The sequence below is a fragment of the Platichthys flesus genome, chromosome 11 (assembly GCF_949316205.1).
Source record: "Platichthys flesus chromosome 11, fPlaFle2.1, whole genome shotgun sequence".
In the NCBI taxonomy this organism is placed as follows: domain Eukaryota; kingdom Metazoa; phylum Chordata; class Actinopteri; order Pleuronectiformes; family Pleuronectidae; genus Platichthys; species Platichthys flesus.
In genome coordinates, this window is record NC_084955.1 from 12,706,052 (window position 1) to 12,733,517 (window position 27,466).

The 27,466-nt window shown below is 45.4% G+C and overlaps 1 protein-coding gene across 6 annotated transcripts; it reads right to left on the bottom strand.

Annotated features, from left to right (window-relative positions):
- Positions 1–32: 32 nt before the first annotated feature.
- phactr4b (phosphatase and actin regulator 4b) lies at positions 33–26,921 on the bottom strand. 6 transcript variants are annotated; one of them, XM_062399859.1, is made up of 16 exons: positions 26,818–26,921; positions 19,384–19,481; positions 18,569–18,613; positions 12,564–12,734; positions 11,590–11,670; positions 10,351–10,872; positions 8,841–9,179; positions 7,224–7,355; positions 4,799–5,324; positions 4,308–4,594; positions 3,991–4,189; positions 2,915–2,970; positions 2,489–2,550; positions 2,257–2,394; positions 2,033–2,109; positions 33–1,600 (listed from the first exon to the last, which is right to left on the bottom strand). In XM_062399859.1, the coding sequence occupies exons 3-16, from the start codon at positions 18,579–18,581 to the stop codon at positions 1,585–1,587; spliced, it is 2,619 nt and encodes an 872-aa protein (XP_062255843.1). In that variant the 5' UTR covers positions 18,582–18,613; positions 19,384–19,481; positions 26,818–26,921; the 3' UTR covers positions 33–1,584. The 6 variants fall into 6 exon arrangements, with proteins under 6 accessions (XP_062255843.1, XP_062255845.1, XP_062255841.1 ...); XM_062399861.1 differs by lacking the exon at positions 7,224–7,355; XM_062399857.1 differs by lacking the exons at positions 18,569–18,613; positions 19,384–19,481; positions 26,818–26,921 and adding an exon at positions 15,990–16,157.
- Positions 26,922–27,466: the final 545 nt, after the last annotated feature.

Here is a 27,466-nt window from a genome sequence, read left to right on the forward strand (position 1 = left end):
TTAGGGCAGAATCAGTGCACAGGCAGTTCAAGGAATTGCAAGAGTTTTAATTAGATCCATAGGCAGCTATTTACAATTAAAAAGAAAAAAAACTGTCTGTCCATACAATTCCACATTCAATTAAAAATGACCTCAGTTTTACAGAGAAGGTACACTTTCATATTCCCATTCTTGTTACATTAAATCATTAACTCATATTCTGTGCTTAAAAAAATAGCAACCTATAATAACTTTTATATTTAAAATTTCTTTTCAAATTAAAAGGAAGACAAGATATACACAAGCATCAGTTAAACCTACGGCATGTCAACCTGTACACAGCATAGAGAACCCTGTAAGCTACTGGCCAGACGGCAATACCAGATAAAAACACTTCTGCGTTTCCAGAAGGCTCCTGACAAAGTGACTCCCTGTTGACCGTTTATACATTTTCAGATTTTTTTGATAAATCCCTGATCTACACTCACAGCGACTTACATTTAAACTCTTAGTATAGACACTACTAGCATGACCTTATTCAGAATGGCTACAGAATGCATTGCATGGTTGTTGATCTTTAAAGGGAAGTACAAAAACTCATTAAAAAACGTATAAATGAAGAGAGATCATCAAGATCCAGAGGCGCTGGAATCGGCGTTGGCTCATGCAGTGGATTGCAGAAATCAAGTGATATGAAAACCAGCATCCTATAGTCCTTTGGGCATTGGGTAGATTGGCACGAACAAAAAACAGACCGGGCTTCCGATCCGCAGCTTTTTCTAAAACTAGACTGGCGCTTAAATGGCCACCTCACGTCACAACCATAAATACAGGCAAGCCAAATAAAAAAAAAAGGCTCAAATCAAAGATGTCACTACTCATGTGGTCCAAATAACAATATAAAATATCTTGTGCATTACAGATTATTTTTGTAATTAGATCTCTCCAAGTTTCATTCTAAGGTATCACAATAGCAGTCTGTACACAGTTAATATAAAACACATACAATATCCCAGAGATGTCCAGTCCTACAACAGAATCTCCCAGTCTTCATCCTCCAGCCTGCGCTCGCTGCCGCCATTCGTCTCTGTTGTCTATTATTACTGTGTGGAGAATTACAAGTCGTCATCATTTATTATTACCGTTATTATTGTATGTTATTACATTAACAAGATGAATTAGCTTTTCCATATGCGATAAAGGAGAAAAAAAAGGCAACACAGAATGAGGCCGCGTTGAAGGTTGTAACTAGCTCCGAGTCCCTGAGGGGTACCAGAGAACAGCAGAGTGAGTGTGAGTCCTGTAGGTCCAGCCGCCACTTCGCCGCCTCATTGGCACATGGCTCCCCCTGTCGTCTGGGAGAAATACTGCATCTGGCCCGGCGCCCTCCACCACCTCGGTTTAGTGAAAAAGCAATGTAGTGAGAGGCCGATGGAGGGCAAGCGCCAAGCGTTCTTGTTCAGAGTCAGTTCCAGGCTTTCCCTGATTATCTGTACAGTACATTCAGGAAACGTAAAGGGCCGTCGGTCTCCGCAGGGAGCAGCCTCCTGCCACTGAGCCCGTAAGTGCTTCATCCTCCACAAAGAGAGGGGGGGGGGGGGGACGCTAAGGCCGATGAAACCTGTATGAAAATAAACAAACAGAGACAACATGAGGTATAAACAAGGGATCACTTTCTTTTTATAGTAGTAATTCTATGGATCACACCCTTGCCGTTGTTGATATTTATGCTCCACAAATTTTAAGCAGGAGCCATTCAATGTATATACATTCTGTAATTACATCTCCATAAATACGTGTTCTTTCACACTCGGGGGAGTCGCTCATAGGAAGCAATGCATGCGTGTAATCCAAGGCTGCAGTCACTGTTTCTCAAAGCAGACTGATATCTATGAGTGTGTGACATTTGTCGGATCTTGATTATATACGTTCTAATAAGTGTCATTCTAGTTCTGTCATGTTTCAGACATGTAGCCTGTAGTAACGAGGTGTATGTGATGCACTGGAAACGCAGGTGTCCACCAGGAGGGTTGTTGAATGAACCAACTGCTACCTCGTGTAAATTCTGCTCTCTTCGTGAACCTCCATTTCAGTGCTCTTATAATCGTTGAGCTCCTTCCGGATCGCCGCCTAGACAAAAACAACAAGGAGAGAGATTGTCAGATAAAAGCGATCTTCATATCGCTAAGTTCATAGGATGTTGAACACTGTTTTTCTTTATGGAAAGTAGTTGGGTGCATTTACTGGGTCGATGGAGAGGACATTTTGAATGCGTACCTTATCAGCAGGCGTCAGCTTCGTCCACGGCTTCTCGGCTCTCCGGTCGTAGTCTTGGGCGTCTGTAACTTCCACGTACTCGTGGAACCGCAGGATTTTTCTCTCCTGTAGTTCTGCGACTGTGGGTCTTTGACTCAGCTACAATAAAACAGGAGTTTACGTTTCAGTTTCATATCCTGTAAATACATGATGCTTTGACACTTGGATGTCTGTGCAGGACGCGGTGCCTCACCTTCCTGGTCAACCGCCGCTTGATCTCGCGAACCTCCGCCTGTCTGTCAGCGTGGTTTTTTGCTGAAGAAAGAATGAAGGAGGAGGAGAAAAAAAATCAGAAGAGCTTTATTTAGACTACGGGTTTGAAAGCCTGGTTTGATGTGCAGGAAAAGTAGAGTAAAGTTGTTTCCTAAATTAGACATCTAAAGTGTGATCCGTGTTTCAGACAAATCGTTTCAAGTGTAAACTCTTGTTTTTTGGTGTGGTGTGTAGATCGGATTATAATGAAATGGCTTAAGAATGTTAAAATGTTGCTTTTTATATTACTGTAATATTCAACAGAGATGTGTTTTTTGTTCTGGTCTCTATCAAGGAGTAATTGTGGCATTATTAGATTTAGAAATCAGTAAAAAAGGAGAAAAGGAAGGTAAGATTTGATACTGACGCTGAAGGATGTTTCTTTGCTCCAGCTCCTCAGCTGTGGGTCTCTGGCTCAGTCGTCTGAAGAATTAAAAAAGAAAGAAGAGCAGGACTATTTTTACACTGTTCCGTCACTTTGTCATTCGGGCAATAAGTAGGACAAAGATCTAAGAAATGATCACCTGCTTTCTTCAGGAAATGCACATTCACTCTTATCATTTTCAAGGATAAAAAGGTGATGGAACGAGAACACAAGGAAGACATGATGTCTTGTGTCAGCTCTGGAGAATGGTTTCTGCTGTACGGGGAAAAACAGACACTCTGGCTTGTTTTAATTTCTTAAATTGTCTCAGGCGCCACTGAGCCCAGGATGGAAAACAGTGTTGAGGAGGGGGTAACTTGTTTCGGTGGAACATTTGCCCCTTGGGGGCAATCACTGTCATTAAAGTTCAACTAAATTAAAATAAAAAATAACAAATCCCCCACAAAGAAAATGCCTTAAAAATTAAATATTCATGTCGGTTAAAGCTGTTCTCAGACATGAACTCCGGAAATTGTCCAGAAAAGTTGAACTTTCAACGCGGCAGGAGATTGTCCGAGTCAGACATGATTGCGGCAACGGGAAAAATGGAACATTCAGTTGAGGGGTTGCACCTGGGAGCAGGAATCAATCATCATGTGTTTTTGTTTACAGCAAATCAACATACGTGTCGGCCTAAAAGTCCTTGAATCTATTCGTCTCTCCAAGTTATCGCTTCATCTAAATTTGAGATTTCTTTATTCACTTTTCCACTTTTGCTGAAAATGTTCTGGACATGTTTCTGCTGTATTCTCACATGGACTCTATTAGACACTTTTCTGCATATTTTACTGGGGCGTTAGCAGGAAATGTTCTGAATAATTTCTGGCGCAGCTGACTCAGACGTTTTCATTCTCACATACAGCCACAAAATATCTGGACTTCAGTGTGTGTCTGAAAGCAGCTTTTGCAATTTCAGAACTCTTCCTGAAACCCTGAACATTTTCAGTGTGTAGCTCTCATTATTTCTGGTAACGAGATGGACTCTTAATCCAGAGTATGAATCCGTTTTTTTGGACTACCTTGTGAGTGCAGTGCCGATCTGTGCGCGTATGGCCTCCCACTGCTCCCTGCTCTGCCAGGTGAGGCCGGCCTGTCCGGGGGGCTTGTCGTCTCTGCAGCTCCTCTCCTGTAGAAACCGCTCCCTGTTTGGAGCAGAGGGACGGTTACTCAGCTTCAGAGCCAGGGTGTCCCTCCTCTTCACCCTGCTGGCGAGGGCACCTGGATCAAAACCAAGCACACAGATTTAATCATGTTTACAAATCACTGAAGGTACAGTCTTGAAACTAAAAACTCCAAATTATGTTTAAACGTTTTCATAAACTTTGGTCGTGCTCACTTATAGGAGGCTCGTCTTCGTCGTCCGAGTCTTCCTCTTTATGAAGCGCAGGACCGTCTGAGTCGCTGTCCTGTCTGTGCCTGTCATACTCTTCGTCCTCTTCTTCGTCTTCTTCCTCTTCTTCACTGCTGTTTTCTCCTGGGATACCACCAACCCCAGCATCACCGACCATGCATCGCCGACTCCGTGGCTCCAGCTCCGGCTGGGGAATCTCCCCATCGTATTCTTCCTCTTCTTCATCATCTTCCTCCTCTAACTCCTCCTCCTCTGAGTAGTCATCTTCAGATCTAATGGGAAGAGAAAATAAATAAATATATACATATTAGAAACAGATAAAGCATAAACTTGGAGACATATCCCACTCCCAACCTTATACAATAGTTGACTTTGCATCGATGAATATATGATATTCTCCAGATCGAAACTGAATAATCTTCTACAACATGCACAAGGCTATAAATTTTGGTTTCATAATGTGCAGAGGGACTCACAGCTTTAGTGGTTGGATGCTGACGGGCAAGGGGCGACCTCCTCCTTGGTACTCTGACGGTGTTTCAAAAAGCAGCGCGTGCGCACGCTGTGACCCGTCTGGATGCGGCTGAGCCGGGCCGGGACTGGACAAGGCTCTCTGGATCATGATGTGCAGCGGGATGGGAGCCGGCCGCTGGGGAGACTCGACCGGGCTCGGCGGGTCAAACAGCATGGGTATGGGTTGGGGCAGCGGGTGGGGGTAGGAGTGCTGATGGTGGAGGTGGTGGGAGTGGATGTGCTGGCGGGGCGGAGAGGGTGGTTTGTGAGTTGGGAGGGGAGGGGAGGGCGGTGGCTGAGGGAGCTGAAAGCCCACGGAGAGGCTGCTGTGGTCGTCCAGAGAGAGAGGCGAGGGGATGATGGGATGGCTTGAAGCAGAACAGTCCTCTGGGGTGCGTTTGGTGACGGGGGTGGTCCTCTTGGGGGGCATGGGCGGAGACGGCTTGGCCGGCACAAGACTGGCGCCCCCAGTGGCTTGAGTGAAGTCACCTGCAAATGAGAGGATATAGTTAATTCATTCAAAGGTAAAAAGCTGAAGATAAGTCCTGACAGTGAGCTGCTACCAAGAGCTTTCACATTGGTTAGTCTAGTTTTCCACAGACATTTTAAAGTTTTTCATTTCTTCATTCAGGAGCCGGACAAGCAGATTTTTTCACATTCGGATTTTGTATAACGCTGAACAACAGAATACAGAGTGTACGTGTTGACAAATGAAATCCCGCCCTCACAGTGAGTGCCTTGGCTTTACATGTTTGTGAGTCCTGTATGTGCAGTAACTTCAACTGGGTTCATGCTCTCCATGGCTTTGTTATTACACCTGCTTCCCGTTTGATTGAAAAAAAAAAAACATGCTGTCCATGCTGGTCAACATGGAGCAGCGAAATCAAGCAACACACACACTTTTAATATGTGGGAACACTGTTGCAGTACCCACAATGCACCAACAATGAGGGCAGGTCACCACTACGACCCTTCTACAGATGTTTCACGTGTGTAAATAAGCAGCATGTGGAGGAAAAGAGCTGAAGCGCAGGAAATCTGAGTTTGAGCTCAAGGTGAGCTGATCTAAACACAAAGCAAGCGGCTATTTTTTTTGGAGAGGGGGTGGTCTAGTGGCAGAAACTTGGACTATGGGCAGAGTAGGTCTCTGGTTCGTCTCTGATTCGACTCCACGGAGAGACAACAAAAGACAAACCTGGATTGATCTGTCCAAAAATCCCAGAGTCTCCCTACACTGTCTAGTGCCCCTGAGCAAGGCACCTTACTCCCCCAACATCTGCTCCCCGAGCGCCGTACATGGTCGCTCACTGCTCTGTGTGTCCTGCACCAGATGGGTAAAAAGCAGAGATTAAATTTCCCTACCTGCATGAGTGTGCCTTTGCATGTCTGTGCATGTGTTTGGGATGAATAAATGGATCTTAATCTTAATCTTATTTGAGAGCAAGTGCAGTGTTTTGAGTGAAAGCATTCTGTGTGTGTGAAATCATTAAATCCCGCTCTCAATTGGAAAGACCACGCTCGAATGAAGATAGGAAAACAAGACCCACAATACATCAGCCAAACATGTATGATGTACCCAACACGACAAGACACACATGAACAAATATAAATACCGGGATTACATGTCTGACCGAGCATCATTGCTCACATACAGTGAGTTGGATCACATGATCGTTTCAACATGAATGCACAACCCAGTGTTCAGCATGTGTCCTCAGGTCAGAGACAGATTCAGGCTATACATGCTCTACACAGCCAGCTTCTGAACCTGGTGTTTATCTTATTGGTGCAGAAAGCTCCTAAACAAAAAGCTCAAACGCAAACCATTAGTTTACATGCACATTTGTATATTTACCTTAAAATTCTTAAAATATTGATCTTAAAAGCCACAGCCGTGCTATAGAACATCAGTGTTGCCATGCAGTGGACCTCACTGAACTAGTTTACATGTTTATGTTAGAACCCTTCAAACCTTCCACTCATCCATTCATCCAGGCAGATTCATCCATCCATCCCTGTTGAGCACAAGCTGAGTGGATTAGCCACAGCTGGAGCCTGCAAAAGCCTCTTCCTCATCCTCTTCCTCATTCACATGCCAAACAGGAGAGACCAGCACTGTCAACACCCAGGCACACAGAAGTCGTCTCCCACTCTCACAGGGCACCCAGCACGCTCATTATCAGCTCGTTAATGTGCATGCGACTCTTAGATGCCACACCCAAAAAGAAGCAATCAAGGCCAATCAGCAGGGTGAAGGCATCTGAAGGGGCGGGAAATATGATGGCGGCTTATAAAGGACGCAACAAGATGAAGAACGCAGACGCTGAAGGAGGGCATTCCACACACAGGCTCCCCGGCAGCAGAGAGAACCAGGCGGCCCCTTTTTACCTGAGCGCAGGCCTCCGGCCCGTCGGCACAGGTAGACGGGCAGGGACAGGTAGACGTCATAGTCGCACTCTCGCTTCCAGCAGGACCAGTAGAGGGGGAGCTGAGCGTTCTCCCCCCCCTGCAGGGCGGAGACTAACAGGGAGGAGACGGAGGGCCTTCAGCTGGTGTGTTTAATGAATGAGGCTACATGGTGTTCTGTGGGGTGTTTTGTACGCTAAAGGCTCGTTGTGCCTCATTTGATCACCACAATTGTATCCACACTCTTACTTGTTTCCTACTCGCAAAGGAACAGTAGGGAGATGTGCTTATTTCGTTTGGAGCTGAGAGTTGGATTAGAAGATTAACACAACGCTCATGTCTGTGTTTTAAATATTAAGATACAACCAGGAGGAGCTTATGTATCAGGACTGGGAGGAGGGGGAGACAGCCTGGAGGGATATATGTACAAAACCAACGTGTCCCCTCCTTTTAGCTTTATATTTAACACACAGATCTGTGGTAATGATTTTCTCAACAAGGATGCAAAAATATCTCCTAAAACATCATAATATTAATTTAAAAACAGTTAAGCTGCCTTGTGACACGAGTCAGTTGCTGTTTTCCCACCAGCCCCTTAGTTAAAACTGCAGAGGAAGTCCGGGTGAGCCAGTTTGCGAAATACAGCAGGATTAGGTCCAGAGAATTCACCACAATCAGGAAGGTGGGTTAACGGACGCAAAGCAGGAAAATCAGCAACAATACAAATATCTCAGGATTAAATAAGAGGTGTCATACAGGAGGGAGATGCCGAAAAATAAGTCAAGTGGGAAAGAGGAGATTTGCAGCATTGTTAGAAATTTGTATATGGTGAAAGGCAAAGTCTCAGTAAACTGCCAGTGCCAACAACAGCATCAACAGGTTTTTGTTCTATTTCTGGTTGGCCTGCTCTTAATAGGCCAAATTTTGTGAGGCTAAAACTGCTGTTCAATCCCAAGTGAGTTGCGATGTGCTCCTAATGCAAATAACCAAAATAACCTCAAGCAGGTCTTTTCGTAGTATTATTTTTCATTATTGGACTACATGACTGATACACAGGGGAGAAATAGAAAGCACCTCACAAGTCATATCATAACCGAAAGCAACTTTGCATAATGCGATCACAACTTGTTCGGTTCCAAAGTCATCGGATCTGCTGATGAGATAAAAATGAGAAAGCGTTGCCAATTACGGCAAGATCCCTGATGCGACGGACACACAGTAAACAACAACAACAACAACAACCACTACACAGCGTCTGTGTGAGCAGCGGCCTGCAGCCACAAGAGTCCCTGTTATCTTCAGAGTCCAAAATATTGGAAAAGTGGCAGCTAGAACAGTCCAGGCGTAATAAGTCATTAGCTGGGGAAAAGCTCCTCAAGCTGTTCAGATAACATCATTACCAGGATGTGTGTGTGAATGGGTTTGCAAGTGTGTTGAAGGCTTCTCTGCGCCATCACTTGTGCACTGACTCATAAATGTACACACTGAACTCACCAGTGGGAAAATGCCACATTGACTGAGCAGACATTCGAGTGTGCCTAATGCACATTTGGGACTGCTGATGCAGGGTACACTCCCTCCATTCTGCCCAGAACTTACCCATCATGGCGGTGTTGTTCCTGTTCACCGGCTTGGGCGGAGGCACAGGAGGCTGCTTGGGGACCTGAGAGGTGGAGGTTGGGGCCCCGGACTGCTGCGTGGACACACCGGCAGAGGCGACGCACCGCGCGGACTTGGGTGCTGCAGCCGAGGGGCCGGAGGGAGAGGAGTACTGGGACGCCGGGTGGTTGCAGGAGGTGCGGGGCGAACCCTCGCTGTCGGGTTCGGGGGCGGAGCTCATCAGCCACTTTGGAGCCATGACGGGCTGTTTGGGTGGAAGAGGTTCACGCAGGGTGTTCCTCAGGGCTTCAGCATCAGGGACAAAGTGGCTGTCTGACTCTGAAACACAGTTTTAAACAAGTCTATTCCGGAGAAACTGATATTGAGAAATTATACAACAAAATGCCAGGGACAGTTACAAATCAGTGTCCAACTGTGGTGCACACAATATTCTACACAGCAGGCATTTACAAAGAGTGTATTTATCTTTTGCTTTATTGAATTAGCCACATCTCATTATAAAAAACATCTTTGGAAATGTTTCAGTTCCTGCAAAGAGCACTGAGCCATTTTCTGCTGCCTCACCACTCCAAGCTCTCTGCGATAGCACTTGTTTGATAATTGCATTATCTAGGGATCAGCTGTGAAGATAAACAGAGTAGGCGGCCGCAATTACCACCAAAGACCCACCCTCCCTCCCCATGCCCACCCGACTGCACCACACCCCCGGGCGGCCCCCGCACTGCTGCCGCTGCTACAGCTGCTGCTCCCACGCCATTCCTCAAAGCTCTGAAGTTGAGGGTTAGATATTTACAGCCGAGCCTATAAAACGGTGACGCCACACGGCCAACAAGGAAATAATCCAGGGGGAAGGAGGAAGTGATTGTGAACAACGGAGAGGGGAGAGGTAGAGATAGAAAAGGAGGACAGAGAGCAGGGGTTGTGATAAAGATAGAAAGAGTGGGAGAGAGAAGCAGCATCAGAGAGGAGTTAGAAAAAGGCAGAGAGAGAGAGAGAGAGAGGGAGAGAGAGAGAGAGAGAGAGAGAGAAAAGAGAAAAGAAGCGACGCATAGGAGCTAATATGGCGTTTTCAATGTGACAATGTGACAGTGGGTCATGTGTCAGACACATTGGACAATTTAAAGTCTGAAAAAAGCCTAAAACACCATTATTTCCCAAATTGCTCAGTGGAATCAGTGAGCTGTGGCTCCACCAATTATCACCGATGTGACAGAGTGAGCGTTAAAGGGCAATAATGGGTTTAGTGATCGTGACACATTAATTAGGAGAGGAGAAGAGAGGACGAGCTATTCCCTCATGTGCCTGAATAAGAAGCGGAGCTGGAGCAGGGCCCTTGGGAGCCGCCAGGAGCCTGTCTATATCTGGGAGGACAGCACACAAGCAGGAAAGTGACAGCAAGAGGGAGGGAGGAAAATACATGGACTGGAGAAACGCTTATTACCTACACTTATTAAATAAGTTTGTTTTTGGAAGATCTCAGGTGACTCACCTCTGTGGGCCCTTCCCTCCTCAGCTGATGCGTGTCGAGGGAGAGCTGGTTTCCAGTCCGTTTCCACAGGCCTGCTCCGCCTGCCATCCTCCGACGGGGCCTTCTGCAGCCCAGGCCTCCTCTGATTGTCCTCTGGGTGAAGTCGGCCTCCACGTCGGCCCTCCTCCATCTGGCCGTGAATCTGGCCCTGCCAGACCATGTTAGGCTTCCACTCGCCCTCGACGTGCACACGTGGACCCATACCTCCAACTCTGCGCACGTCCTCATGAAGTCCTGTGACCCTCGAACATGGAGCTCCCCGGCGATCCCCGTCCGAGGAGGGAGGACGGACCCTGCGGTCGTCCGGCTGGGCGAGCCAGGCCTGGTTCATCCTAAAGTCCGACTCAGGGGTGAGTTTGCCCTGGCTGCACGGGCTCCTGGCGCTGCTGACGACTCCTGCACCTCCACCTCCAACCCCGGCGCTCACAGGGAGAGTGTGACCGTTCTTCACATAGGGGTGCTTCAGGGTGTGTTTATCTGTACCTTGAAAGAACACAAGCCTTTGGTAAACAAACATTAAAGTGAGAGGATCCATCACTATTCAGTGAGTCACTGAGTTGGAAATGAGACATTAAACATCCACTCAATCTAAAATATTCATGTTTACCACGGGCAGCGTCATGTTTGATGATGTAGAATATTCATGTCATTTACTGTTCCTTCCCTCGCTGACTCTAGATGTGATTCACATTAGGATTAGTGGATTAATCCACATTGTGATTCACAAAACAGTACAAAGGAACAACTTTGATACTGACTGGTTCAGAAAAATGAATAAAATAATAAACTCCAGGCCTGGAGACAGAGCCTGTGTTTGTTGGTGTGATGAAGGAGCAGCTGTAGGTTTTATAAATGGGCTCCTGCGACAGCGGGGCCGGCTCCAGAACACATGCACACACCCTCTCAAAGCTGTTTAGCTGCAGGGCACAATCCGTTCCACTTTCCCTCAGCTCTGGAGAGTAACATGCCATTTTAAATAGACATTACTTTAATGAAGGTGAGAGTAAAGCTACCTTTTTTTAAATCAACATGTCTGAGACTGGTGCTGAACAGGAGGACAGTGTTCCTGCCATAATGTACTGATGACTTAACACTACTGTCTGTGTGGGTGTGACAGCCTCGGGGCTGCTGCTGCTGCTGCTGTCAAGACGCACACGTCGTTGTGCAGGGAGATCAGATGAACCACAGGAGCTCTCTTACCGTTGTCCGGGACCTCTTTCAGCACGCCCTGCTCTATGAGCTCCTGCCGTGTGCGCCTCGTCGACATCTTTCTCTCCAGCTCTGTCACACACACGTAGAATTTCAGTTAAATGCAGATTCAAGATCTCCACAAGGAAAAATAATATTTCAGCAAAATCACGTGTGATCTCATGATGCAGAATTCCAAAATGTAAGTTTAGATGTTTTGTCAGCAGCTTAGTTTTGTTGCAAGTGGACTGATAGTATGAACATACAGGTAGTCTGCAGCTAAACAAAGGACCTTTCTTATACCACTTGAAATTACATATAAGACTGCCACTTGAAATGTAAATACACACCGATAGTGAAACTTTACTTTTTCCAAGTGAACACATTTCTGTCTGTTAGACTTCACCACCTTGATCCCCATTGTTCAAAGTTGAAAGACTTTCGACACACATTGGACTTTTCATAAGCTCCTAGAGGCACTGGCTTTAACCAGCAAGAACTCGTCATTCTCAAGCCCCTTAACGTTAAACTTGCTTTAAACCCATGTTCATAAACGAGCCAGCAGGCTGGGTAGGAAGGGATTAGTTAAACGTATAAACTTGCCCACAAACACAATAATTACCCAATTGATACCAGAACTTATAATTCTTCTTTGGTCTGTCAGAGAACAGACATTTTCGCATTGAAATTGGTGGTTAATTTAACACATCACATCGGAATTAAGAAAGACAATTTAATACTTTTTAAAGCCTTTTATCTGTAAAATGTCTTTTACGACATTTGAGGAGTTTTCATGGAGAAACCAAGAGGCCTGTTACATTCAGGTAGGAACACAAGCATCAAGGAATTCTGGTGAAAGCTGAATGTAACTGATATGAATCAATATGAGCAGCGAGAAAGGAGGTGTGTGTGTGTGTGTGTGTGTGTGCGTGTGCGTGTGTGCGTGTGTGTGTGTGTGAGGTGAACAATGGGTTCAAATCACAAACCTTCCGAAGTTTCCTTGAACTTGTCGCTGCTTTTCTTCTTCCGCCATTTCCACGGCTTGAAGATCTTGCCAATGGTAGAGAACTTGCCCTTACGCTTTGGGGGAGGGGTGCTGTCCCCCGTGCTGCCCCCCTCTCCCACCATTGTGCTGTGGTGCTGCTCGGCTTCATCATCTGAAGAAACAGAGAGACCATTATAAACATTTTAAAATGGGGGGAGACAGGGGCCTGGCAAGTAAGAGCATCAATCCATCGGCTGTCACGATAGGCTGACGGAGGCCTTTCTCTTCTAACTGAGCTCATCTGCCGCCATTGAAAAGAGGTGCCGAGCTCATTACGGGCCTTATTATCCTTAGACATCAGCTCTCGGGGACTGACTGTGCTTTGGCAGGGGGGATGCTGAGCGCTCATGGACTCCTCCACACATCCACAGTTAACAGGAGAGGTCTGAAGCTGGCGTTAAGCCACGATCGCTCTCTCTCTTTTTCTCTCTCTCTCTCTCTCTCTCTCCCTCTGTCAAGTGCTCACATTCCTTGGCTGGATGGAGACTTGTGCCTTATCAGCTATTCAGCTCAGAGAGGAGAGGAGGCGCACACACAGTCACACACACAAATGCCGTCGCACATCAGGGGGAAAAAAACTGTCAATCCTGTTACATACATACGGTTAACAAGTGTGTGGGAGAACCTTTCAAAGAAGACCTGATCATTATGAGACGCCGTTACGACTTGAAGTACTCCATTAAATTGTTCCTGGTTATGTAATTGACAGGCCACCTGACAGGGTGCTGAGCTCACCAGGTTTCAAACATTAGCTCTGTCTCTCTCTCCAGGCTGCAGCTGCTGTGTTCTGCAGACATAATATTTACCAGTGGAGGGAGAATAGGGTCCGATTCAAAACAGCCAGACTCCTGCTCTCACACACACACACACACACACACACACACACACACACACACACACACACACACACACACACACACACACACACACACACACACACACACACACACACACACACACACACACAGGATGTCTTCTCCACATTACTCCCATTCCCACAACAATACTCTCATCACACAACGCCAACAATACTGATACGGCTTATTTAGCAGCGCAATAAAGAACACAGGAACATAACAACACAGCAACATTCCCTGGTCCTTGACCGACTCTTTGTTTGACGCACACAGGGGAAGTTAGAGCGGGCAGGGTTTCAGGATCTCGCTGGGGGACTTGTCAGCCTGGTGGCCGGCAGCTGACACAGGATTCAAACCTATTTTTGCAGCTGCAGGACAGAGGTCTGTTACCGTTTCTGCACACGGCTACCTCAGAGCTGCAGGCAGGGTCGAATTTGACCCAAATGCTTACATAGTGTTTAGAAACTCGCCCGTCTGTAAAGTCTTCAATACACAAGTTCATCTATTGCTGAAAATTTAGGACTACTTTTCTCTGAAATACCAGAGAAGTCAAAAAATGTACTCGTCTACCTGGAAGAGGGGTGTTAAGCGTCCAGCTTGCATGGTGGCGGGACTTTAAACAGCATGCCATGGGAAAGCAGGGAGCATTTGTCAACCCCAAATAACCAACTGTCCTGTACGAATCCCAACAATCAAATCATCAAGGAAGAGAAATCCCAGCGGGTCGAGTGGCAGGAAACGACATCAGAAAGCGTCCAGGTTCAAGAAACATGTCCGCACCATGGAAATCCAGCTTATCATGGCGAGGTATAGATCTTGGGATTCATCCAGCTGCCATAACATCCAGATTAAGCGTTGCTTTAAGACAGCTTCCCGGCGATCCAGAGTCTGAGGTTCTCACACAGCAGACTGCGGCTCAGCTGAAGCCAGTGAGGCAGGATAAGAGGCGACTGTGCCAGGCCCGCACGCTCCGAGATGACGATCGCAGCCGGCTTGGCCCGGGCAGCAGGCGTCCGCTTGAAAACGATGACTGATTGTATCCTCAGAAGATTTGTACATCAGCCAGTGTTGTCCGATTGTAAAACGTGTCAATCCCCGACACACACACACACACACACACACACACACACACATACACACACAAAGTCACTAAGTTCAGTACATCCAACTCAATAATCACATTCAACAGAGCTGTGGCTCCACTGAAAACGATTCTTCACAGGCACAAAGAGACACTCTCTCCAACATGTCATTGTTTGGTGGTGAGAGGAGGTCTGGTGTGTGGTGGCACTACAGCTGTGTGTCACTGTGGGAACGGGTTAAAAAAAAAACTAGAAAAGAGAGAAAAAGTACAGGACTCATGGAAGTGGGGGGGGGGGGGTCAGCCTGGAAACACTGGGAGGAAACAGCACTCCACCCTGATTCTGTGACCGAGAACAAAGACAACCTCTTCCCCTCGCACTCGATAACACAGTCAACTGTACAGCTCCTGGAAACACAGTGCTGAAAGGTACGACCCTGAGACGCCAGAGAAACGAAATCATATTCTCACCGATGATGTAATACGTTTCCATTCAGAACAAATCCACAACCAGATTCCAAGGAGTCATGCTCAGTAATCAGGAGGCCTGCCAAGATAAGGCATACCAGTCAGGAAACACGGGGGGGGAGTGTGACACTGCGCTCGTGTGCGCTCCTCTGACGTAGCCGCATCCTGAAGCCACGCCCACCTTTCTCCCTCTCGAACACGTCCCAGAGAGGCCAGATTCTCCTCTGACCTCATGACTTGATGAGTCATGGCTGGGAGGTCAGGTGAGCACATGGTCAAAGAGAACCATTGTTTTAAAAAGGGCCCTGGGCTTCAGCCAATCTGCGAGCCGCTCCAATCCCATCCCATCATTTACATAAGAAACCTGCTTCCCCGGGTAGCAATGGTTGGGAAACAAAACCTATTATAACCCTAATCTTGTGCAGATTATGAAATTTAATCCATTTTATTGACTGCACACAGTTGTTTAATCTGCGGGATTGGTCCTTGTGAAATCTTGTGGGCCTGAAAACCAAATGATTGTTTACCACTAAGTCAAATTAATCCAATTATTGTGTGTTACCTCAATGTAAACAAATTGTGAATTCGCTACCTCACTAAGTCATGACCTTTGATCAAAGATGAATTGATTACAACTTGAAAATTTCAGTTTAAGTCCCCAATTCCTTAAATAAAACATCTATCCGGCACCTAAATCCAAGTTCCTGTGCATTTGTAAGATAAGAAAATAAGAGCATGAGAGTGTGAAAACACAGCTGAGATTCATCCACATGATCCTGGTGATTTAACATTCCTTGTTGTGGTGAAAGTGAAGGGGGCAGAGAGTGGTAGAGGAGACTGTGCAAAGTAGATTATGTAATCTCCAAAACCTAATTTGTCCTTAAGGTTAAAATGCCCTGAAAAGCTCAAAATGAATAGGGATGGAATGTATAAGTGTGCATCAGTGAGTCCAGGAACTCACCGCCATCGATGTGTTTCTGTGGGTCCTGAGCTGGAGTCTCCACACGAAGGCTCTGTCCCATGATCCAGCCCCTGTGGGGCCTCGACCTGTCCCGCACCCAAATATGTGAACACTGCACCGGGCGGATCAGCAGCGACACCTGCCCTCCTCCTCCCCCTCCTTCTTCTACACTGTCCCCTGTCCGTCTATCTCTTGTTTTCCCCTCTCCGTTCCTCTCGTCTGCCCTTCTTCTACGATTTTCACTTCAGACCTTCCTCGGTCCCTCCCTCTCGCAATCTCCTTAAGACCTTCCCTCCCTCTCTAGGAGCCGGACTCCCCCCTCTCTCCCTGACCCTCCCTCCTTGGCTCACAGCACAGGTCAGCGCTCACCGAGAGAGAGATGCCTACCATTCCAGGGGGAAAGACGAGTTACAGTATGTTTTCAATTTCGTGCGTGTACTGCAGCATGTGGTGCAATGTGCCCATCCAATGATGTATGATGGGGCAGTGGGTCTCCGAAGAACAAGGGCTCGAATGATCACAACAATGATTCAGGCCAAACCAGAAAAACAATCGAAGGACAAAACCACCTCGGAAAAAAAGCAGACTAAAAACCAGAGCTGAGACCACATTTATGTGTCAAACACACTGTAAACAGTATTTCTTCTCTTCATGGAGCTGACAACGAGAACAGATGATAGAGATAAAGATGGCATCTGAAGAATCCACTCTTGAATAAGTAAAGGTTGTGAAGGATGGAGGAGGAAAAAAACAACTGGAGGGATTTCAATCAACGGCCTCGATCAGGAGAAATACTGCACGAGATTAGGGGCCGACCTTTTAGCGGAGCAGCGTAAAGGTCAAGTGTGGCTGGGATGCTTCCCCATCGCTACATGTGAGCGTGAACAACACACGTGGATCAACCGCTGCACTGCAGCCGCTACGATGACAACTTGTTAAAGGTGAAAAGAAGGATCACAAGGTCAATCTGGTGTTTCGATATCCTGTATCCAGGTCAATATCTGTACCACTAGTGTTGTTCAGTGTTTATCATGCTGCCTGCCTCCCTTCCTGCCTCCAGACACCATTTCCAAGCCGCTTATCACAATATGAGCAGTCTTTGGTAGCATTAGCACGACTTTGAAACAAGTTTGCCAAGGAAAGCTGCCCCTTTTGGAAACGGTAAAGCAAGAAACAAAAGGCGAGACGATGTTCTCTAAACCAGACACCGGCAGTGTGTGTCCTGTACCCCCTGAATTAGTGCTTCCATTTCTTTGGAGGCCGCGAGGGTCTTCAGAACTTCTTGTCCGACTCTGCCTCGGAGGAATCCACAGAATCAAGCTGTGTCATTACGCCTGGATAGATCAGAGTTTTCCGAGCATTTGGCTGCATCTCAAGCTGTTTATAAAAACGGAGAGCTTGTGTGTGCTTGTGGGTTCGGCAGCGTTCCTTTTCCTCTTCCTCGTGCCCCACATACAGCCTTCAGATCGGGCCGCCTTCCAAAGAGAGCTGAGCCAATCCACACGAGTCCAGAACCTGTTGGCCTGACCTGGATAAGAGACTGGGCCAGGCCACTTCGGCAGGCAGACAATCTGAGCTAGGTGATCACGAACGTATGTGAACGTACACGGCCCTGCCCGACATGAGTCTCACTCATGGCAGAAAATCCAGCCTTTTTCAAACATGTTTTTAAATACAGGACGATACATATTTCTGCATAAGCTTAGAGTTTAAATATGTGTACGGGCATTTTCTTTGATTGTGATAAGGCATCATAGGATGAAGTGAGTCAGACAAGAGGGAGAACAATCAGTTATTTCTTAAGTATGCTGTTCAAGAACATTTTAGTAAATACAATAAATATAAATATTAAGGATTAAAAAGTGTGATGGTCAACTGTTTCTTGATAGTTAAGCAAATAAGTGGTACATTTACACACTTGCCAGATTCTGCGGCTGTAATTCCCAAACAACATACCTCTAGATGTTTTCCACAGCTTTGTCATGTTTAGCATTGTGTAAGGCTTTTATTGTGAAGAAGCCGCAGGAAGCATTATGATTGATAGTGACAACCACAATGATGGCTTAGCATAAAAAACACATTTTGGCATATTTTACCTAGTATTTTGGCAGATCAATTTTACAAAAGGAAACTTTCTCACTGAAGAGCTGCAGGTGGTTTTGACCAGAAACTAGAGGCTGACCAAGATGGATTACTAATGCCGATTCCAATATTAGGGAGTAAACATTTTTTTTTGTTATTAAAATATGTCGTTATAAAGTCCTTAAGACAAAGAAATGCAATTAAGGTTTGAGATTTTACAGTTACATAAAAACTTAAATATATAAATGAAAAACAAGTACAACCAATTATATATATACACACGCTCGCTAAGCCAGCGAGCGGGGGGAAACTGATCCTCAGTCAGACTCGGAGGTTGAGAAGATGTATGGCTGTAGTCCTGAACTGCTCATAAACAACATAAGGCGGACAGAGCCCATAAACACAGTGAGATGTACAGCGAGATGAGTGGATCTACAGCTCAGCCCGCAGCATTAACACTGCACTTAACAAACCACAACGAGCAACTTGGTACTCACCACGATTTTCCATTACAGAGTTTGAGGCACACAAGTCGACGGTTCCTGAAAGAAAAAAACAGTTTGAGAAATCAGCTCCAGTTCAGAGCGAGAGCGGAGACGCTTTGTGTCAAAGCAGTGGAGTCGCAGTGGTCAGTTAGTTTTAAATCAGAGTCTTGAGATATTTAGAGTTAAATGTTTTTCATTAAAATTCCTTAAAAGCCCTAATTAATCTTTGCCTTGTACAAAAGCATGTGAAGCATCCAAAGATAAACCCAGGAATTCTCCGCCACTGCAAAGTCAAATTAAAATTCAAACCACACGTAGTCCCATCATTTAGCTGAAGAAATCACATATTCTTGTGGTACAAGATTAACTGCTCTTTTGACATAAGCTGAAAGTTTGGATTCAAGCATACACTATATGCCAATTTATTTGAATTCAAGATCGTGGTTTTGATAGAAAGATTTCAGGTGATGCTCATGTGTTTGCCCATTAAAAAAACGAGTAATGATCATTTTAGAGTCTGGGTTGGGACAAAGGGCTGGAAGATGTGATCAGAAATAAATTCAAGATAAAAATGTTCAAATCAATCGATAACGATAATTATTGCAATAAATGGCCCAATATTATCTAAGTTTAAAGTCAGATTTTTGCTCCTGAGTGACTTTAGCATGTGCTTGAACATTATTTAACACCGGTAACACTGGCTACCACAGCAACCTTACAATGCATAAGAAATAGATCAATATATATATGGATTTTTGTTATGTTGCATTTGAAGAAATTGTATATATATATATATAAATATATGTATATGTAAGGTGCATACATACACAGTAGAAAGTCATGGATGGGGCAGGGGTGGTAGCAGTATAGCAGCTCTCATTCAGGTCTCCTGATGATGATGGCAGCTCCATCCATCGTGACCCCTCTGGTGAAGAAAAACAAAAAAAGATGAGATCATAGTTAGTCATAAACCAAGAGAATTGCCAAGAAGACGATTAAGGATTAATGGGCAACCCTGGATTCCCAGAAACTTGGATGCATCCCTGCCAGAATAAAAAACCCCAACATATCTCAATGATAAAGTCTTGGCTTGAAGACGAAGACCCCATTTAGACCAGACATCAAGTGTGATGTGCACGATGATCGAATGTGAAGAGAGCAAACTACAAGGTGTAAATGGGCTGTAAAAGCCTGCAGCATAATGATGACATCAAGCTTCAGTTTAAGACGCTGACAAAACCCTCCACCCTCTCAATCTGTCATGTAGCAGAGCCGCCGTGTTACGACTGTGCTGAGAGGCCAGTCAGACTCCGGCTCAAACTTTACCCGCAGTGATGTGTATGGGTCCCACAGCCAGAGGGACAACATCAAACCTAGCTACTTCTTTTATAGTGTCACTAGCTTGAGCGGGTCTGGTGTTAACACTATTATATTTCATGAGGGACGTCATACTGGTGCTCAAGTTAAAATCAGCACTCAGACAATGTTGAAACTACTCAAAACTTCTAAGCAGCCTCCTCGAGACACTTCAGCAACATAATTAACTGCATCACTTCATAACCACACGCCAAACCTTTTAAAACCCTGAAGTGGATCATTTATTCATTACTTTAGTTATCAACTATTCTGGTGAAGCAAATTCCCGAGAAACTTTGAGTAAATAACAAAGGAATTCATTGGAAACCGGCTAATGTGATATTGACCTGCAGCTATGAACCAATTCCGGAAATCTGTAACTCTTAACCGTGCAGAATGTGCCACCACAACTGAAAATCATTTCTAACAACTGGAGGTAAAGAGGGTTTCCACTAACCAGTGGTTCGATACCCGTCTCCTCCATTCTGTCAAGTCTCCTCTTGCAAGATGCTGAACCACAAATTGCACCTGATGGCTGTGTCGATAGAATTTAGACGCATATAGAAGCTTGGTGTGATTGGAGGAATGTGACTTGTGGTTGAAGTTGTAGATGTGGAGAAGCACCATACAAATGCATCTGTTCAATCAGGGTTATTAGAGATACAACTATAGTCTATGTTGCAGTAGATTGGTTGCATGCTACTTACAAACACATAAGTTAATTGACTGCAGGTTAAAACGCAGGCAGATGATTTTCCTGTGTTTGGATGGCCGTGTCAGAAAGACAGGGCAGACAGAGAGCCCCGGGGCAGAGAGCAGCCGAGCAGGGGGAAACACAGTCAGCTGCGATTTGACTCAGTTCAGAGACGAGACCGAGCTTGGCACCAACAGACAGACGCTGTCCTGAGCAGAACCTCCAGTGCCCGTCTCAGACTGGAACACAAAACGCTTCTCATAAAATAAATGAGGCAACTTAGCAGACTTTACTTCATGGTGCACATGTTGGACCTACTTCATTTTAAAGGATGGAAATATCAATATCTGCTCTGCTCATTTCTAAAGAGAAAAAAAAGGGGGGGGGGTATGCGTTTTAATGAGGTCGGATGGAAAGACAACTCAAAGCAGCGAATGAGCCATTTCTTTTAGTGCTGAGACTTCAAACACACATTTATTAGTCAATTGACTGAAAATTATTCCAAGGCTATTATTAATATTTTTCGTTACCTTTAAGAAAAGTAGTTTGCTCTCCCCAAACGTGAAGAAATTTAGTCACTATTTGCCATTCATGATTTTAAACTTAATGTCTGTGTGCTTGTTTATTGACGGCTGATAAGAATAAAAAACAGGACATGTAAAGACGTCCTTTTACATCTTAAAGATTATCAATAAGACAGTTGACAGAATCTTCAATAATAAAAATAATCATTAGTCCCAGCTCTAGTTTATACCTGTAGTCTATTAATCCATAAATTGGAAACAATGTTGTTCGCCGATCAATCACTGAAGTTGTTCATTCAGTTAAATTCAAAAGTTATAACTTTTCATTATTCTTGTCCTTCCTTCACTTTGAATAAAAGCATCTGTCAATGAGTAAATGTACAGTTCTCAGATCTGCTTTATTTCTGTGGAGTCTGCGGAGCAATCAAGGTCCCGCCTATAAACGCACTCGACCAATCAAGAATCAGCCTCAGCCGTCAATAATGACACCCTATTTATACAGCACCTAATTACTAATTAAAACCTGTCAGCCATACTTTATGTTAAAGGCTAAGATGGAGGACGCTGGGTTTAGGACCTATACTACTGATCTGTGCTATACCTACACCAGCCACCACGGGGGCGATCAAGATTATGTTGCATGCATGTCAATCTTTTTACAGTCTAAGTTTTAACATCACTGTAAAATGTTCTTGTAACTTGGGCTCGAGGGAATTGTATGAATTTTAATCTACTCTTACTTACTAATCATTTATAGAAAATATGAATACCATAATAAAAAATAAATCAAATGAAAGAAAATGTTATTAAAATAATTACTAGTTGCAGCTCTAAATTCTACACTTGGCAGAATCATTACACACTGGACAGTTAATGATCCATTGTTTTACAATAAAATAGCTGCCACACAATGAAAACCAGATCTTTTGGGGCAGTTGGAAAAAAACAAGCAGAGAATTGTGAGAAAAAAGAAAATGCTGTTTTATGCACCAGTAAAAGTATATAAGTGACCCAAACCCCGACCATTAACAACACCACTGAATTCCTCCAGCTCCTCTCTCTCTCTCTACAGCCGACATTTGAGTCAATTACCGCTCGAACCAACTGCAGCGTCTCGCAGGCTAATGTTGTTTCCAATGAACGCAGAGATAAGAGCAGAAGCCCCTTTAGACTCTGTGATGTTTCCGAGGTTGAAGCCAAGGGAGGGCGCGTCACTAAACTAGTGATGTAATCAGGGATCAATATCCCGCCATGAATCAAAGCTCTGTCTGTGAGGCACATGTGCGTCTGCACGGCATTGTCACACACAAGTCGGGCTTGTAAACTCAGTTTCCTACCCGTACAATCCTTTTCAGCGTTTCTGTATTCTTCTGTGTTCCTCTTGCAGGATGGTTTACTGGCAGGGTCAAAGGTGAACTTCCCTATCAAAAGAAGAAGCGTTAACAACAACACTTGGGCCAACAAAGCTGCCTGTGGCCAGATAGAAAAGGCCTTTAAAGCGTTGATGTTTCTTGTGCTCCAATAAACCGACTGGAGGAAAACCCTTGCACCGCTGAGAGGAGTCAGATGTATCCGTGGTCGGAGATGAATTTTTTTACACTCCCGCCACAGCCTTGGCTGCATGACTCAAAAATGGTCGAGCCGAGCGGGGGGAGAAAATATCTTCGGCAGCTGAAAGGTATATTACGAGGGGGCCGAGCTGCAAACACACAGAGAATCTTTCCAGCGTTTCAGCCGCAGCGTCACACGTTATGTTTGCACAACACTTGCTCCCCTCGCTGCATGTCAACTACAACACACACGTTGCAGAGGGGAGGGGACGGAGGGAAAGAAAGAGAAGAGCTGGCTGAGGAAGATGCATTCCACAATCAAATATTGCTCTGTTTCACTTGCCGTTAGTGTCAGGCTCGCAGCCAGTCTCAGAATGTGCCCGTGAAAAAAAGGACGTTGATGGCCTAGTTCCCTTTTTGAGTTGTTAACCCTCTCCCGGCAGAGCGGAGCGGATCAATGTGGAAGCGATGATTCTGTCCAAAGTGTGCCGGACCTCTGTCACCTCCACTGTCCTGGACGAACACAAGCCATTACTAACAAACACACCAGGTTAGAGCTTCAACGTGGAGACAGAGCAATAAGTAACATCAGTTTCAGCCGTTACTACACATAGTACTGTCTCGTCACAACTCCACAATCAGCACCAACCACCTTGTCAGAAGTTCACATTGAGAACACACATCCTCCTGCTGGGTGATAGTTTGAGGACGGATGATACCGGCTGGTACGTTCCCTCCTTTCCCAGCTTCCTGTCACACAGTCTTGCACTCACCAGGAATAGGAGCCACCAATCAGGTACGTGAGAGTGGCCGTTCCAGCCCGCCGACAAGTTCCGACTGTATAATCTTCTATGGGGCGCGCAAACACACCCTCTGCACTGGCGCAGCACAACTAGCGCTGATTCAATTACACCGGCAGTGGAAACGGCAGCAGCTGGCTGGGTTATGCCATCTTTAAATAGCAGTTTGCTCCTCGCTCCAGCCAGAGCCTGGGTTTTGGGCACAGAAAGCCACCAAGGAAGTGGATGAAAAAAAAATCATCAACCCAACATTGAGAGCTCTGTCTGAAACTGACTTCCTTACAATTAACGTTCTTACTAAGAAAAGATGGTGAATCACTACCTGAGCGAGGGGCCGGAGCTGAACCATACTTACAGGCCTGCTCCAGAGGGGCACCACTGGGAGATTTGTAGATGGTGGGGGGGAAGTCAGTCGAGCAATGTTAGTCTGCTTTCTGCAGTTTGTATCCGAGCCGCGTTTTCCGCTCCCACTCTCAGAAATGGACAGACGGGGCTGTGTGTTCCCGATCCGGGCCGGGTGAGCGTCATCACCGAGCCTGCCCCAGAAAAGAACCGCTCACCGCAGGGACCGCTGGCCCAGTTTTACAAAAAAAGGAGCCCAAAACACGCCCCCCCCCCCCCCCCCCCCCCCCTTGCCTTTGTAAAACTTTTTCTCTTCCTCCACCTGTGAGAGCAGGACTGCACTGCAGGGGGGGGTGAGCGGGGCCTGTCACTGTACAACACAGTGCAGCTCAACCACACTACGCGCTTTACATTCAGCGCCGCTTCCAGCTCGAAGGAACCTGGGATGTCCACCTCTGACTCCCCCGCCTGAGGGAGGGTGGGGGGGTGGAGGAGGGACGGCTTGGCTGAGAACTCTGGAGGAATCTCAGGCATGAATCAGTCTCATCTGCGGTCTAACCAAATCAATCAGGCCCGGCTGACAGCTTAACCATCCTGGTTGGCTCCTAATGGCCCATTACAGAGGAGTGGGAGGCTTCCAATGGGAAGAGGAAACATGAGGCAGCGTTTTTTTTCTCTCTTCTTTTTAACCAGAGGAGAGCATTTACTTGTGGAGGAGGTATTACACCACCGGCTCTTGAAGGGGCTGTTACGGATGGATGTTATGGTATAGGAGCGGAGAATAGACACAATAAAACAATAAAAAAGAGATGGAGATATAAAAAAGAGAAAATCTCACAATACGTAATAATGTTGATATAGGAAATACAATATGAAAAATGTAGATATTAAAAGTAATGAGTGCAAAGACAATTTTTTAAAGGCGGTTGTAAATCCTCCACCACAGAAACTGTTCTTTAATTGACACCAAATTAATGACTATATATCTCCATAATATCTTATGTTGTCCTTTAAAAGAAAAAAATTATCATTCTCTTCTTATATTGAATACAAAATACATTCACCATCTCTCATATGACATTTAAGAACCAGAGCCATGCAGGCACAGTGAGAAGATGAAGAGGAGGAGGAGGAGGAGGAGAGAGATCACGTCTTCCATCTTTGCCCCAACAATCCGACACGTCCTAATTATTAGATCTAGAAGGAGCGCTGGTTTATATTAACGGTACCACCCGGATCACACCTATTTACTATGACTCCGCCTGTGCTGAAACAAAAATTACCTGCGAGCTGGACCGGAGTCTACGGCGAGAAGAGCTTCAGAATAAAAGAGTCGTTTTAGTCCCGGTGCAGGAGGACACCCCTCTCTCTCTCTCTCTCTCTCTCTCTCTCTCTCTCTCTCTCTCTCTCTCTCTCTCTCTCTCTCTCTCTCTCTCTCTCTCTCTCTCTCTCTCTGTCACTGTGTGTCGCTATGTCTCTCTACCTCAGGACCGACTCAAGATGCTGATGAGTGAATGGGAGACCCCCTTAAAGTCAGCGTCAGAGGACACGACGCTTTCCGGTCACGAATTTCAAAATAAAGGTACGGTCAAACTGAAAGCTATGGAAAATAATTTGAGGCCACTGCGGTATTATCAATTTCTCTGTTTATTATTTATCATTATTATTATAAATGCCATTATTATTTTCAAGAATCATAATTTATCATTATAATAACTGATTCTCTGCAGACGTGGTTCGCAACAACAGTGAGGGACGGGGGCAGCCTGCAGAAGCAGGATGTGACGGATGAGGTATGGTCCCACAAACAAGACTGCGAAGCTAATTTTTTTTAGCAAAGCCACCCTGCGATTTGACTTGCCACGGAAGGGATGTTTTAATCACCTCCTTTGGAACTGTGGAGGAGGCAAAGGTTTGCCTCGGAAATATATGGATATGTATGACCAGGCTATAAATTCTGCTGCAGTGACCACAAGTTTTTGTTTAAAGGATATCAACACTAGTGTCAGGTAAATAAAGAGGTGTTTCCCTTACGTGGATCTATCATTATTGTTGCTGTGTTAGTCACGTAACCTAGCTGCAGGCATTTAAACCAAAAAGTTCATATCTAATTAGATGATTATTACTTTGCAGTAGATGGTGATAGCGGCTTTCTTTAAATGAAGCTATGTGAAAAATTCTGCACCTAAAAAATAAAGCTTTAAACTTCAATTCAAAAAGCAGTTTTCAGTGGCGGTTCAAGGATTTTTCTAAATCAGAGAACATCAATTTCTACGTCATTGTTTCCAAATATCTCGGTTTCTGCCCGTCTAGACTAAAACGCAGCCACAACTTTTCAAAATAAAATCATCTCTAAAAGAACCTAAAACAGACTAGTGATAGGACTGGGCCACTTGGGGGGCCAGTCAGATTTCAGCATGGGGCCAGTGCACCCTGTCCTTCCCTGGATCCGCCCCTGAATCATTCAAAAGTACGAATTCAACATGTACAGAAACTCGTTTTTTCCCCCAGATGCGAGCAGCATCATTATCTGACAACTGCCTATGTAATAACATGGACAGAGAAACTCGTTCATATACAGGTTTAGAGAATGTGTTTGTATAATTAAATGCAACACGCAATAGTAGAGGGAAATCGACATGTAGCCTGGAGGTGCGAACATCGACACACACCAGCTACATCCCGGATGTCACACGCATCCTTTGTTGTGCGTGGACGCCTCCGCTACTGCTGCAGAGCATCCGTGGAAAATGGAGATTCCAGGTGGAGAAGCTGCAGCAGTGATTCCGCATGCACACGCAGCAGGGACACGCAGCAGCGAATCCAACATATTCAGACACAGGCATCGACCCCGTGCACATCACTGGGGGTGTCTGCTCCCTGCAGCAGCCAAGTTAGAGCGCAACTTCAGCGCATTGTGTGCGCACAGATCTCCTTCCCTCCAAACTCTGGTTGTCTTTCCCACATGGGCTCACCCTCCTCGCCTCTGACTTACCCTCCTCCTCCTCCTCTCAGATCTGTTACAGCAGATGTAAGAATAGCAGCCCGGTCATCTCCTCCTCTCCTCTCATCTCTCTCTTCTCCTTCCAGCAGCGCCGGGCTCCAAACACATTTTTACGCACTAACCGGAAATCATCGCCACCGGGGCCGCGGGCATCTCGGTACCGGTAGTTCTCTGGTGAGGCTGCAGCTCCTCCGCGGGCGCTGCAAACAAGAGCCCTCTTTGTGTGGTGAAGACTTCAATACCCGACAGGCTTTGCAGTGCATCGATCAGGGGTGAGCAGGAGGAGGGGGTGGGGGGGTGGAGCAGCATACCGTTATGTTACGCAGCTTCTGATAATGAAGAATGTATAGTATGGATTTATTTATTTAGTTATTATTAAATCAATGAGTAGTAAAAAAAAGATATCTTCCAGATAGTGATAGGATTTGTTATAATGATTCATCCCACATGACACTTTATTAACTCCACATCATAAATGATGTTTCAACAGGGTCAAATAAAAATATACAGCTTAAATGAATGCTATATTTTCTTGAAAGGATTTTCTACATGATTTATATACAACTAGTTCTCAGTTAATAAATGTTTGCACATACAGAGAAAAATATAATTTAATTCAATGTACAATTTTTTTTCAGTT